Genomic DNA, 15,981 nt, shown 5'->3' with positions numbered 1-15,981 from the left:
CGGGAAAGATACTTTATTACACTATTTTTAAGTTACAAAAGAAAGCAGTCATGAAGGATGAACAGAGGGAAACTCACTATCAAGGCCTAGGAATTAAATGCCCTGCCTTTTTCATGCATGAATATTATGGTTTTAATGCTGCATATTAAAAATAATGTTGACCATTATTCCCTTAACTGTAACCATCACCACTATCACTACTATCATATCTCTATGAATGGCATCATAAGAACCAAAGCAGTAAAGTCAAAACCTACGGAAATGGCTTTTAGACTGAATAAATAATAAACTGCCCAAAAGCATCAAAGATATTAGGGGAAATATTAACTTTAAAATCGGTTTGAAAGATAACTTTAAAATAAAATGCTATGTTCCATAGAGGAATATCTTAATGCTTCTTCTACTGACTGACTGAGGCAATTGAAACCCATTTTTACGAACTATTATCGAATTGGATATAACTATGCACAGTTTCTGCGCTTTTTTTTATAATTGACATGGTCATGGTGAAGACTACATGGTCCTTGGGCAAGAAGAGCAACATCGTTATCGCTAAGGATGAGGCGATGGACTGTCCCATCATGAGTGTTGTGTGTCTTAAATCACGTGCAATTTTCCGTTTCTTAAAAATCAATTTAATGAGATGAGAGTGGTTACGCACACACGCTCTGTCACTTCCGAATCTCAGCCACCGTGCTTTCACAGACATGCAACACATGCAAATGTGGGTTGAGATGCGGAAAGTCTTAACGCTGACTGAACATATGTAGGTACCCCAGTTCTGGCCATTTTCAATACATTTGTGCCATTTCGTAACAATTTCTACTTCTTAACAACCGACATTTGATGCGAGGAGTAGATGTTTTATTGTGCGCCCGTGGCGGAAACCAAAAGATTTGAGGTGGCGTCGTAATATGACGCCCAAAACGCGCAAAGTGTCGAAGTGAATGGGAGCGTGAGATGATTTTGGAGTGAGCACCGTCACGAAACCTATGCTCAGATGATTTTCGCATCTATTCACATTCGCGATTTGACATTTTGGTCGTTCGGCAAATTGATTTCTGATTGCGACAGAGTTGAATGGACATGAGAGCACCTATTCGATGATCGATCCTTCTCCCATTTGACTATAGAATTTTTAGACAACTAATTCATCTCTTTTCCGCAATTTAGGGGAAAGTATTTTTTAAATGAATCATACTTCAAGCAAATATTTTGCTGTAAAACCGCATAATCGGCCAAAATTCCTGTTTGAATCTTGGAAAATCAAAACAGTGATTACAAAAACAGAAACAATAATTATATATTTGTGGAAATATCGTCGACCACATGCCTTAGTAGATGCATTGAATTGATGACGACACAAACTCCTTCCGAGCAGGGGACCGCTACTCGGCTTGGCCCATTGGCATTCCTTGCACTTTGCATTCTCGTGAGCAACTGTTCCGTAAAAGAGCGCTTCTCCCTGAACTAATGAAAGCACTGTTATATTTATGACGTCACCGACTCATGAAAATTGGGCGATACCTTTCGCCTATTTTAAATTTCAAACTCATGTTAGCAAGTGGAGCTAGCGAGGAAGATTTCGCCCTAACTTAGGCTGTCACCATTTAGTATCCGCGACCCTTTTGAAACGAGCCAAAGCTGGTGCTGTGACGTGATTGGCGAAAAAAGCCTTTCGGCTACCAGCGAACGAGGTGTTTCTTACGTGTGTGTCGCTTGCAAATTATCATTTTTTCCGTCCCTCTTGTGTTTTGTCGTTTGTGGAAAAGGTGACTTTTTTTTCGTCCTGTCCTCGTACTCCAACACCGGGATGATGAATAGCTCTGCTTTCGATCCCAGCTCCCTCTTTTGTTTTCCCTAACGACGTTCATGTGTTCAAGACGACTTAGACAAATGCGACTCTTGAGTATTCACAAATATTTTCTCACTTCGGTTGGAACACATCATCGCCTGCTTTGCAATCGCCGCAGTTTCTAAATTTCCTGGTGACGTATCTTATAATGGCGTGACTATTTTTTTTATTCTTGAGCCAAAGGAAGAAAGGATATTGAAAACAATTATTAAGGACTCGGGTATTGTGTGAGAAGGAATCAGAATCAAGAGAGCAGGATATTCATCTACATCTGTCTACATATTTCCCCGCAAGGCGACTCAATTGGTGAGTGGCGGAGGGTGACAAGACACCAGCAGTGAAGAAATAAAAAGGAAATGCGCCCACGCCGATGCATTTGTTTCAGTCCATCATTGTTTATCGGGGAAAATACGAATTCCCATACTTATTCGTACAAAGAGATATCTCTCTTAATCTATCGTTTTTGTTGGGCCTGGAAATATGTAGCAATTCTAACATTCTGCGTGTCGCTCTAACAGACATGTACTCTCAATAGCTCAAGACATCTAAACCTAGTGCGCAGCCTCCGAGTCTCCCAGGCTGATTCGTTTAAAATCGGTGTGATTCTTTCTGCACGGAATTTTCTGATGAATGCGAAGCTTTCCGTCGTATTTCTTTAAGTTCACGAATTGAGACTTTCTGCGCCAGATCCCGTATTCCGGCTGCGTATTCAACGGGCCTATTGAAGCTGGATTTGAACGTCGAATTGAGAAGAAACGTTGATATTTATTATATTCAAGGCGTGCGCATACCGCTTAAAATATTTGCTCATTGTCAGTCCTGTTGCATGTTTCAGGCTGCCTGATTTGGCCATAACCTGTTTTAGATGCAAGTATAATAGTGCAGCCTCAGTACGGCCACAGAGGGCAAATTCTTCTCTCTCTCTCGTATAGGATATCTTTCGTCAAGTGCTAATAGATATTTATGGCTTTATTTGTTTAAATATTTCGTTTTAACTCTGCCGATCCACCTTGGGTTTATGTCTTTCATTCGATCTAACAAATGCTCCTCGAATGTAATGTTGCTGATGAAAGCATCGCAGAATGTGATGCTGATGCATTCTGGGAAGTTCACCGTGCAAGGGATGACACCAAATAAAGATTTCATTTATCAATCATTTGTAATTATTATATATGTACTAGTAATTTCCAGTTTTCATCTAAATTTAGGGCTAGTAATCTTGTAATTAGGAACATGTTTCATGCATACGGTTAACATCACGTACATGAATTCAAAAAAATTGCATCGACACGCTCCTTTAGCCTTAAATTTATGAATTAATGTTTCTGAAAAAATTTCGTTGGCATTCCTTTCGTCAGCCCTGCAAATGAGGAGGATGGTAGAAATGTCAGATTGTCTTTATTTGCATTGCATGCGGAATTCCTGTAATTTCTGCATTTAACTCTGGGCCGTGAGAATTTAATTTGTTTACAATCTTTCCTTTCCTAGGGTCAGGCGTGACTCGAAGAGGCTATTTCTGAAAATATTCGTGGACTTCACTGAATCACGAAATACTGGGATCGGTCGAATGATGAAAAGTCTTTTTTACAAAGACTGAGAAACGACAACAATTCCAATATTCGTACTCATATTTTACAACAACAGTTTTTTATAAACTACCGACTCATTCATAGCTATTTATAATTTTTATCATGCAGGAATTTATAAAATATGTGAATATTTTAGAATTCTGCAATTATTAATTTGTTGGCGAAATAGCAAAAGTTTCACCTGCTAAAATGCTGGATCCTACAGGCTAACATAATGTAAGGTTAGTCTGACGAATCAAGCTGTTGAGCTGCGTTAAACTGCTGTTCTTTCAATGGTTTAAAAAAATCGCCGAAATCCAAAAACATTTGATTCGTAAATCGGAAATTATTTGCTCTTCATTATTCATTGAACAATTTAGATGCAGTAATCGTAGGAGAGGAGCAGAAACATTTCATTTTTCTCTTTTTACTGCCTTTTCAAGCGGGAAGCGAGAGTACGGATGATGTATCTTTGCACTATAAATGCGTATTGACAATGAAGTTTGTTTTATGTAAGGTTTTTATGCAAATTAACGATAGCGATATTTTCGAAAAATTAATTTCTCGCTTAGACGGAGTGGAGTTCATCTATAAATAAAACTAGTGTTTACTTTTAATTCTCAGAGCACTCATGATGATGCATATCAGTTTAAATTGCATAGCATCCTTGCATGACATTAGTCAACCATTACGGCCACTGGGAACTTGCAAATTAAGTCATGGTAGCGGTTGTCTTATCCAAATATTCAGTTAATCTCTCGAATAAGTCTCACATAAAGTGTAATATCAATAGCATAGATATTTACTTAATTGTTCATCGTCGAAGTTATGTATTGGTCATTTTGCTATTTTCTGGATCACTTATTCCGCCAATTGACTTGTCTCATGATTCTAGAATAAGTGTGTATTTGTAATGGAGAGAGGGAAAGACGCGATGAAAGCCAATGTGATTGACGAAATATTTATTCTCTATCCTTTTATTAGTTTGCTGCTAAATTTGATTTTTTAATGCGTAGTTAGGCAGATACTTATTCCTAAATTTAAAAATGAACGTTTTGGCCAATCCTGACTATTTGATAAAAGTTAACCTGCTCTTTTTTTAACAATCAAATATTTTGACATTTATTATCGGCATCTAACCAATATTTTACGCATTGAATTTCATACGTAAATTCTTAAGCCTGAATCACACACCATCATTTTATCTATCATTGCGTAGTGATTACCATCGCGATTAATAGAGTGATCACTCGCAAATTATCGTCGCCGGCAATTGTTTTTCACGATCACTCCAATGATGAGGTTTCCCATCACTATTTTTCATCACTCGTCCGGTCGCTTTTTCCGTCGCTGAAACCGTCACTAAAACCCCATATCAGCCAATCAGAACGCATGCCCGTATGGAGCGATTGCAGCGCAACGTTTGACAAGCATGGGAACGACATAGGTAAACATGAACATGCTATATATTTTCGTTATTCGGGTCCTATGAGAACGAGCTGTGATATCGGAAGTGACGTGAAAGGCGACAGCGGGAGGTACCGTGTGATTCAGACAAATGATCACAAAAAGCGATCACTTTACCCGTCGCGAAAAGCTATCGCTCTAATGATCACTATTCACGAAGAAAGAAAATGACCGTGTGATTTAGGCTTTAGATTTAAAATAAATCGTAAATCATGGGTAAGCGACATCAGTGGAGTAGCTAGGATTTTGAAATGAGGGGGGTTTACCGGAGAATTCGGGTTCTCTGCGGGGTGTATGGGCTGATTGGGGTCCTACTCCGGAAATTTTTGCGATTTTTGATGCTGAATGCTGGTGCTTTTAAAGGCCCGGGGGGGAGGGAGGTTGTATCCCGGACCCCCCTTCCCGTGGCTACGGAACTTGCCGACATTTTATGGAGAAAGAAATGGAATTGCATGCTTCAAGGTGTTTTATCGCGAATGTCTGAAAAATCAAAATGCTCATGTTATACACCCATTATTTTTCGCAACACGGTGTGGGAGGGCACAATTAAAGTGAGACAGATGATGAAAGAGTCCAAAGAGAAACGTTCATTGAAGTGTGGTGAGACCCGCGAGGAACTAAGACTTGCAATGATCCCATGCCTGAAACTCAGTACGCTCAAAAAAATGTTTAAAGTGTTTTTAATAAAATTTATTCAACCGCGAAAATGAATACATGGAATTCCATAATATTTGTGTATATTAAGTGTTTTATATTTAATATTGATACTTTTTTATACTTTTGTATCTTTCAATGTGTGTGTAGGAAAGGAAATATAACGAATTTTTTCCAAGGAGAATAAAAAAACATTATTATTATAAAATTTGGTTTGCAAGTTGAATCTAATTGTTGAATCGTACTAATTACGCTCCTTTCCCTTGTTTGCAGTGTGCTGCAATGGTCGCCTTGACGACTGCTCCGTGCCGATCCTGGGCACGCTCTGCTACTGCGACCAGTTCTGCGACCGAGGCGTGACGCACGACTGCTGCCCCGACTACTGGGACGTGTGCACGGACACGCCCCGGCCGCCAGTCACGCCACCGCCCGAGCCCATCGCCAGTGAGTCCACCCTCTTCTGAACTGAGCTTTCCGGGTGTCCTACGCGTCACTCCTCCCCAAGGGAAGCCAAGAGATCACGCATCTCGCCATCTTGACGGGGAGAATTGCGCTCCACATTAATAACATACACGGGAGATCGCGCCACTTTGACATTTTTTCTCGGCTCATACGATTCGCAAATCGGAAGATGAATGACTAGGCTCTCATAAGAAATATTTTTCACCTCGCGCACTTTCCTTTCAATCAATTTGCGCTCATTTTCCAAACTCAAATGCATGCATGGGATGTTGGGAGGTGCTTCAACTGCTCCCATTTTTTATAGTCCAGTGTCCTGCGTTCTTATTCCATGCATTGCACGACGTTGGCCGCTTTTTCAGAGGGAATTAATCTCTTCGTATTTATTAGCGTTCACGGAGGTGAGGGTGTTGGAGTTGAGAGAATTCAAAGGAAACTTCAATGCGGCCTTAAAATCAGCAAAGGGTTGGGACTCTCCTTTGAAATCTGATGAATAGAACGAAAAATCCTCATACCCCTCCCTCTCTTTCCATTAATCAACATCATAGTTATGTGCCCCATACGCTGAAAATTTTACTTAATGATACCCCTAGATGGAAGAGTCACCAGCGACGGCCGCAAAACGCAATATGGATCGCAATAAGCGGTCTTCCAATAAGCAAAACGCCGTAAGCGGTCTTCAACTCGGGAGACAGTATTTTGCAACGGTTGGTATACAACACGTATGACAACTGGGAATGTGTATCCTGTGAGCATGCAACCTTTATCAGCATTAATGTGTTTCGTGTCCCATAAGATTGCAGGAGACTTATTTTTCCAGGCCAGTCCATTGCGGCCAAATAACGGAAAAAGTTAGCGAAATTTTGAATTTCATTGTTCGATTTCAATTATCTTCTCAGTCGTTTAAAATATAATAATACTGGAACGTGCATTTATAAATTAAAGAATGAAAAGCTCCATTAACGCCTACTTAGATGCCATCTTTCACACTCTTATGCAATTGTCAGCTATCTGCCGAACACATCGTGTAAACATTGGACTGAGTTCAACGGTACAAGGCCAAATTTTGACGACGACCATGACGATATAAACAAAATTCCATTGCAAATTTCCACTCTAATATCAAAAAGTATCTCTGTTTTCGACTCGTTTATCTTCCATCGCTGCAACTCTCATTGCTTCCGGGCGATGAGATTGAATATACGTAAGGAAATAGGGACTGCACAATGTAGCCATGTAAGCTGCGATTACTCACTTTTTGGACACATTGTGAGTAGAATTTCAATCCTTGAAGCATTTTTCATAACGTGGAATTTTGGGCACATATTTCGCTTTCAAATAATTTCAAAATTTACCATTTCTTAGGCTTCATTATGGGAATTATTTACCCCTGAAAGGATGATTGAGACACCAAAAAAAGGATAACATTTGAAAAAGTAGTAAATTTTCCGCAAAGTCGGCTTCCAAAAGGGCAAAATTTGAAGTGATTCCGCTCGCATCCAGACATTTAGAGTGGTGGTCTACACTCAACATTTGTTAATCATTCTCAAAAACCATAGTAACTGACAATTGCCCAGTTGCGCTCTATCGCAGTGATTTATTCCTCAAAGGTTTTTGTCTTCAAATTCAGTCCGAATTTTATAAAACTTATAAACTTTCTGACTCAGGCGGCAGTGGCCAATACAAACCGATTTTGTACAAATAATTCGGACTTTTGAGGTTGTATAATTTATTTCATTTATTTATTTTAACTGCCCCTGAAAAAAACACAATTAGGCTTTTACATCGGCAGTTTAAGCAATCAACAGCAGACGATCTCACACACCCATGTCCTGGAAGGGGAAACCTATTCCGGCGGGACTCGAACCCGCGACCTTCGGTATGGTAGGCGAGGAATTATCCCCGCCGCCAACAATAGGCGGACAAAGTAAGAAAAGTCACTTTCCGGCTCACCGTCGGTGGGAATGGGTATGAAAATTGTTATTATGTATGTATTTAAAAGTCTAAATATTCCATGATGGTGTTCACCACCAAAGACCACACGTGCAGTTTCGACCCAAACACACTCAATTGGAGCGGACGTGTACTGAAATCATGCGTACAACAGGAGGATTTTCTTGTTGGCTAATTGGTCCACTCCATTCAAATTCAATTGAAAAGTTTTTCTCAAATATTCCTTTTGACATTTTTCATGCTAATTATTAAATGTCATTGTTATTTTCTACAGTGAGGTTATCTTATTTAATTATTGTTTCTCCTACTAATAAATATGAATATATTTAGGTGCACTTAATCTGTGTATCTATGTCATGACTGACAAAAACAACTATGCAGGAAGCATTCCTTTCTCACATATTTTTTTTTTCTTTTTGGAAATGAAAAATCTTTTTCTATTCAACAGTAGGTACAAGTAATATCAAAATTGTAAACAATTGATCAATACCAACAGTAACTAAGCGTGCCGTCAACATCAAAGTTTTAGTTTGCCAGAGTAACACCTTGTCTCTGGTACAATGAAATGACTATGAGCACTTTTTCTTTTGCAAACAATTGCTCATTACTAATTACATATCACAATGAGTGGCTGATTGTGTTTTCCTCCTGACTCTTTTTTGTTTCTTCCAGGGTGTATCCACAATGGTCGTGAGTTCAACGTCGGCCAGATCATTCAAGACAACTGCAACACGTGGTGCGTACATCATTGCATGTCACCATTGTTTATTTCCTCTCCTTCTTCCTCCACTCTTCCTCCAAATGTACGCTCTCTCCTCTCCACACACTACTGGCTGTTACATCAGTATTGCACATCGACCCCTGTGAATGCAATACCTGTCCACCCCACCTCTCCCTCCCTCCCTCCATGCGTATTCATTTCTCCATCCCTCCTTCCCACCATGCGCTCCACTAGTAACCGCATTATTGCCCTCTTCAGATTTCTCTTCTTGTCACCTTTCTCTCTCCAATTACGTTTGGGTCTCCGATGAATTTAACATATTCCCATGGTTCCGAGTCGCCTTCTGGTCGTGAGAGCTTCTCCTCTTGGTTCCCCTGCATATGTTGGGAATGGTATGTCGACCTCCATGACCTAGAAGTATATTCTGCTATTTGTCTTCCCTAACTACATACTAGTTTATTTTGCCAGACTGTAGCACTCAGGCAGCCAGAAATTCTGTTGGCCTCATTTTCACTCCTATTTCTCTTCTAATTACTTCTCAATATAGTCACAGTTTGACAGCTCAATCCTCAGATATGTATTTAAATGGCATTGCTTTCTGAATGACTTCCATTCAATCAATTTTCATTTTATGGCGGAGGCATTCTCTTTATGTAGTCATACATTTAACTTTTTTCAGCGGAGATGACCATATTTTTGGGATATTTACCCAATTCAACATGCCCCAAACTGAAATAACCCAAAACAATATAAATTACCATGACTGCCATCCACCAAAGAAATATCAGACTGCTGATCCTATCCTCCTGAGACAATAAGTTTATGGAAAGTGCACATGTCCCAAACGTGTCTATTGAGCGTCGCTTTTCCATGGATTGATCAGTGCTCAGTGTATATTCAAAGGAAACATCCACAGGCAAAAGAAAACTAAGTTTGGTATTGGAGAAATATTTTTTCATTAAGATAATGCTTTCATTGAAACAAACAAGGGTTGTTCAGGTTTCTCGGGTTTTCCACCGGTTGATGTCGTCCATGTCTCCCGACGTTTCGATCTGCGACTTGCTGATCATCCTCAGGGGATCTTCCGAATGCCGTTCTTCAAAAATTTTCAGTATATATACACTCCATCCGAGTTCAGGTGTAACCTGATTGGTTCACGCTTGTTGAGGTTTTCCCGCCATTTTTGTCGTATATAATAGACTTCATTATTGGTCTCCAAGCATTGCTGATTTGGAAACCAGTGTCCCTGTTGAAGTTGTTGCGGTTGACGCGGATCTGAATGGCTTCCTTGACAAGGCGGTCCCAGTAGCCATGTGCTCGGCATAGCAGTTTCGTCTCCTTCCATTGTATGGCATGATCTTCATTGATGCTATGCTCCGCCACTGCAGACTTTTCCGGTTGCCAACCGGAAAAGTCTGCAGTGGCGGAGCATAGCATCAATGAAGATCATGCCATACAATGGAAGGAGACGAAACTGCTATGCCGAGCACATGGCTACTGGGACCGCCTTGTCAAGGAAGCCATTCAGATCCGCGTCAACCGCAACAACTTCAACAGGGACACTGGTTTCCAAATCAGCAATGCTTGGAGACCAATAATGAAGTCTATTATATACGACAAAAATGGCGGGAAAACCTCAACAAGCGTGAACCAATCAGGTTACACCTGAACTCGGATGGAGTGTATATATACTGAAAATTTTTGAAGAACGGCATTCGGAAGATCCCCTGAGGATGATCAGCAAGTCGCAGATCGAAACGTCGGGAGACATGGACGACATCAACCGGTGGAAAACCCGAGAAACCTTTCTGCAACTGATACGCCGGGAAAATCTAAGATCATACATAAGGGTTGTTCAAGTTGCCGATACATATTTAAATGCATAAAGTTAGACTAGCAAATGTCTATATGTGGTATTTTTCATGGCAAATAAATGTTGCAAAAGAATTCCCTCGAGTGTTGGTTCGCTGAGTAAAGAAAGCTTGTAATAGTGGATGTTCACACCAAGTTCGCCATGAAATGAAGAAACCTCATCCGCCCAAAGTTAAATTGAAGCAATACTGTGGATATACTTCCATGCTGCAGATAGTTACGCCTATGAAATTAGTGGCTATTGACAAGTTATCTTTTAATTATCTCTTTGGTTTGTAACTAAAGAATATGAAAATCTCATAATATTAATTCACTTCATTAAGAAAGATAAGAAGGAACAGATAAGATGTATGTATTGAGATTGAGAAGTATTTATAGCTTCTGATTGCACCGTATGCTGATTTTTTTGTTTAGTTCATTGCTGTACGGCCACTGACAGTTTCTTCATTTAATAAAATTTATTATTCTCTATTTTACTCTCCATTACTAAGAAATTTCATCAACACTTCATTCATAATAATTAATTAAAAAAACAGACAATTTGTAGAACTGTCATAAATAGAAATATGTGTTTGCTGGTGATACTCGGTTGTAAAGGGTTTGATAATGAATAAAGTAGAGGCTGGCCAGGAGGAGCTGTTAAAACAATAAAGATTTGAACACACAAGGACCCGCTCCACCTATCAGCAGTGCAATTACAGGGCCAGGACGCTACCTACTCAAGTCTTCTTGATCTTGACTCAAACTCCACTTCATTGCCATGTTGGTACCACAACACCCCACTGGAGTCCCAAAGATCACTTAAACTGAACTCCACAGTTGAAAAGTTGAGTCCAAACTCAAATTGAGTGGCCAAGTTCCGGAATTTCTACTGCCTTAGCATCATATGTATGTATTCGAAATCGCTCGTAAAAATATCTACTTTCACTTGTGATATTTTACTCTAGTAGTGCTGGTTTTTGAAGAGCAGGGGGCCATGGGTGACAATAGTTTTGAGAAGTTATTGTTTTGTGAAATTTAATGGTGAATGTAACCACAGTTACTTTCGATCAAGTAGATTGAGTTGAAGTTAGTCTCTGAAATACAAACTCTCACTCAGCTTGAGTTTGAGGTCTGAGCTAATGAGGAGGACTATAGTTTGAGTCAGTGTCTGGAATAGACGGCCCTTAATTTCAGCCCATTTCTACATCAGCCCATTTTAGTTTTTTTCTGATTTGTTGTGCGCTTGTAAATTATCTCGTGAGCCAAATGGCCAAACGATAGTAAATTGATTAATTGAAATCAATTCTCTCTCTCTCTCTCCATCTGATGTCTTTGTCTTTCCATGTTCAGCGAGTGCGTTCCTTCGCAAGGGGCAGCACCCAGCGCCTCTTGCACACGGAACAAGTGTCTTCTCGACCCGGCTCTGTCGAGCGCCCTTCGTCGCGAGCCGGCCCTCGGCTGGACGGCGGTGGAAGTGCCCATGGGAGGTGGGGGAGGAGATTACTCGGAGTTCTGGGGACGATCCCTCGCCGACGGCATCAAACTCAGACTTGGCACACTTGAACCAGACCTATCAGTAAGAACCGCCTACTCACATTATTAGTATTCCTTAAAAGTTGATAGATTCCGAGCCATAAACAAAAAAATTAAAAAAGTAACCATGTTCGGCCTTTTTGTTGTTTTTGCGATGCTGCGCAATGAAATTTTGTTGAAAAATCTCAGATGCTGATTTAGTTTACCTAAATCAAGAAAAGAAGAAGAAATCTGAACTGCAGCAAAACTCTCTGAGCAAAGGCTCTCTTTGATGGAATCCTGATTGATTGGGCAATACATACATCCAGTGCAGTTCAAGAGTTTTTGTTATAATCATTAATTTCTTTCCAGTTCCTTCGAAAATAAATGTGACCCAGTTTATTCACCTTCACAGATACGCGCATTTTATACCATTGAGACTAAGTCATATTAAAGAATAATTCACAGTCAATTAGTTAAGTATATGTGATTCCTGAATATTTCATTTACTTAAAAACATGTGAGTACTAACTCTTCAAATGGTATCTCCTTGTCTGAGGACTTTGTCTCATGTCCTCTGCTGCATTTTTGTCATCCTCATCGCACATACAATGTCGGCACAGACATCCACTGATGACATTGGGTGACGTTCGTTGCCCTCTTGCATAACGAAGAACCCTCGCAGCCCCTAAAGGAACCTCCTTGCATCCTGAGATGTCAATCAGCTAAGCTCAGGTGCGATTTCATATCCATCCTCATCTTCAGCTTCACCTTGTTGCCTGTATAATATGGTTCGAAAATATGAATAATATAATATGAAGAGAAAAGTGACTTCAGTGCATGCGTCAACTACTGAGATGGGGATGGAAAAAAGAGAAAGGAACGTAGAGACATGGTCATCTTACGAAAAAGATTTAATTTCGTTGCGAGTGTAGACTGGCCCAATAAAGCAGTATGCTATCCCAGTTAAGCGGAAAAAACTCTAGGATATAATTCTATTGTGTTCTGTTCTTCAAGATCTTCTTAACCTTTCGTCAGGCACAATATTGGAATCGCTGAGTTCAGGCGCAATGTGCATCACAGGCACTGATGTGAGAAAACATTATGTATTAACTCTTAGCATGGCTCAGCGGTACACTTTTAATGTCTAAAGCACCATAATTAGTGTAAACGAACACTTAAATGAAATCTTATTTGCTATGCATTTAGACACCTTTAAACAACGTCTTACAGCTCTGGACCGATCCTCTCTTTTAGCTGCAAAGCAAACATATATGTAATGTATTTAAGCATGTGAACTCCAAAAGATGTGTTTCTTATTTTGCTATCTTATTTATCTAATAATGATTTTATTTTGCTTTTTTGCGCCATTATTTTGTTATACCATTTTTTATTTATATAACACCAAAAAACAGCACTGAGGCCTTTATATTGGGTTTATAAACAAAATAAATTATGTAAATATAATTAATAAACATGTATAAAAATAATTTCATAAATAACAACCATTTTCAACATACACAATATGTACAAAAGTTCGGTGTCAAAAGGATCATCTTTTCAATTGGTTATTAAAATTGGTGCGGGAGGCAAAGAGGCAAAGCCATGCTAAATATGTAATCCGCTACTGATTTGTTGGCATAAATGTGCAAAGCAAAAGGCTGCAAAGAGCGTGTCAAAAGAAACAGCTACTATAAGCACCGAGGGTCTATGTTGTCTAGTGGCACGGAGAAATGAAAAAAAAAACACTCCTGCTGTGCCTGTCAGATCCATTGTGCCCGACAAAAGGTTGAGCGGCTGCCGCAAATAACCATTGGACCCATGAACTGGAATGTACTGCATTAGCAATACATGTTTTCCCCACAATAGGCTTCAAATTATTGCAAATGATTGACTTATAAACAGAGGCCTTTCTATTCCCAGCATGCACTCTGTCTACCGATGTCTATCCTTCCGTTTCGTATTTGATCACTGAGTTGTTTGCTTTCACGTGATGATGCAGGTGCAAGGAATGCAGAAAGTGCAGTTCTACGTGAATGAGAGCGTCCCGGAGACATTTGATGCCCGTCGTACGTGGAACGTAATCTCGCCTCCGCTGGACCAGGGGTGGTGTGCATCCTCTTGGGCCCTATCCGCTGGCACAGTCATCTCGGACCGTGCCTCCATCGCAGACCGCTCAGTCGGGGCCCTCATGTACGAGCACCTGTTGGAGTGCCAGCCAGCCTTCTCTTCAAGAGACAAGTGCGCGGCAGGGCACTTGCATCGCGTCTGGAAACTGCTCTCTGACTACGGGTATGCTCATTAGTGTCTGTCCATGGAGTTGTGTTGCTATAGGAGGGAGTGCCATGGGATGTGTGACCCACTTGCATGTAGGTATTCCCTATAACTGCCACGTCTGCTTGACATGAGAATTTTTGCACAGAAGTGGCTGATCAATAGAGATACGTCAAAATAGCACTTTCAATTGCAGTTTATGGCATTTTGTAGCATCTATTTTTTCCTTTATTTTCGTTATGTATCGTCAGCAGCTGATGACAAAGTGAGATGAAAAGCAATCATTTGAAAAAATACGGGATTGTTTGAATAATTATGGGGTAGAACAATAATTACTTAAGGAATAAGATATGAAGTAAATAATTAAAAAATGATATTAGTAACCTGAAAATCATTTGCACTAGTTGTACAACAACACTGAACAAGTTTCACCACTTTCTTCCTTCAACTAGTCCCACCTGTCAGTCATAACTAGATTGTACTGGCTGAAAAACCTCCCTGCTTTCACAATGCTAACTGGTGCCCAGATTATGTGGAGTGCAGCATTACCTTACTCAGTTTTTTCTTGGTAGAAATATTTGCTTAGTATCACAGAAGCGACCAGGGTTCTCTCAACCTCTCTAGTACCCTCCAATGCAAATACATATAATAATCTCTGAAATAGTAAGGTCCGATGTCCGGTGGCGTAACGAGGGGTCTGGACCCCCTCCCCGCTCTATGAAAACACAATTACTTCGCTTCATCATAACTGAAAAAATAAAACATATTGAAATATGTACCATGAATGTACAGAAGATTTATTTGAAAATTGAAGTTTGTTCGATTGTGAAAAGTGTTAAAATTACCTCAAAACCCTCTTAGCTTAGCTTAGTACCTCGCTTTTCAAAACTTTCCCCCTCCACCCCCCAACCTTATCCCCGACGAAATTTAATGATGTGCCCCTGACAACGTCTCGCAACACCACTCACGCAAATTTCCTGCGAGACCTCCACACTCGAGGTGAGAACTGAACGATCACTCTGTGTCCTGGTTCACGCGGTGCCTTCTGGCCTCCTGCCGCGCGCTGCCGTCCAAAACCAGAGTCCTCTGAATTGTTGATAATATGTGCACTACATAGTTATGACCCTATGAGGGAGCAGTGTGGAGAACTGCCATCCTGAGGACTCTGACCAAAACCGTTGGTGCGTTCTCCGATCGATGAGTTTCAGTCTGGCATGCATAAATACTTTACGTGCGAGCAACTTGTGTGAGAGGCGACTACGTGGCATAGTGCCTGACTGTAGTTTCCGACGTTGAGCAGTGGTTTTGAAGCAATCGTGCAAATGACTTTTCTGTATCCGTGATCCCACAGCCACGGATGTGTGGTTTTTGAAACCAGGCCATACATGGAGCAATAATGATATGAGTACAACCATGTTATTGCCCCTAAAAAACATCGCAAACTGGAAAAGAAAGCTCTCAATGATCCCGGAGAGCACTCTAAAATAACAGAATAACTGCATAAATAATAATATAATATTTGTTTTACGTCAATTGTGAACATTACAAGACATTTAAGTCAAAGGTTTGGGTTATCCGTGTTTTCTGATTATTCGTGCCGTCTCTCCCCCAATCATTAATTAGTCCATTAGGATGATCGGGAGTGTGCTGTATGTTAAGATCAG

General features: G+C 40.2%; 1 protein-coding gene across 1 annotated transcript in view; it reads left to right on the top strand.

The window, feature by feature from the left end:
• The window catches only part of LOC124155352 (tubulointerstitial nephritis antigen-like), a 146,003-nt gene that overhangs the window by 115,676 nt on the left and 14,346 nt on the right, over positions 1-15,981 (top strand). Inside the window, exons 2-5 of the mRNA XM_046529094.1 lie at positions 5,818-5,988; positions 8,629-8,692; positions 11,882-12,107; positions 14,046-14,335. Coding sequence (XP_046385050.1) covers positions 5,818-5,988; positions 8,629-8,692; positions 11,882-12,107; positions 14,046-14,335 — 751 coding nt within the window. The remainder of the gene's footprint in view (positions 1-5,817; positions 5,989-8,628; positions 8,693-11,881; positions 12,108-14,045; positions 14,336-15,981) is intronic.

Source organism: Ischnura elegans, chromosome 3, assembly GCF_921293095.1.
Source record: "Ischnura elegans chromosome 3, ioIscEleg1.1, whole genome shotgun sequence".
NCBI classification, from domain to species: Eukaryota; Metazoa; Arthropoda; class Insecta; order Odonata; family Coenagrionidae; genus Ischnura; species Ischnura elegans.
The sequence above is the reverse complement of the archived record's forward strand: the minus strand, read 5'-3'. Positions and strand labels throughout refer to the sequence as shown.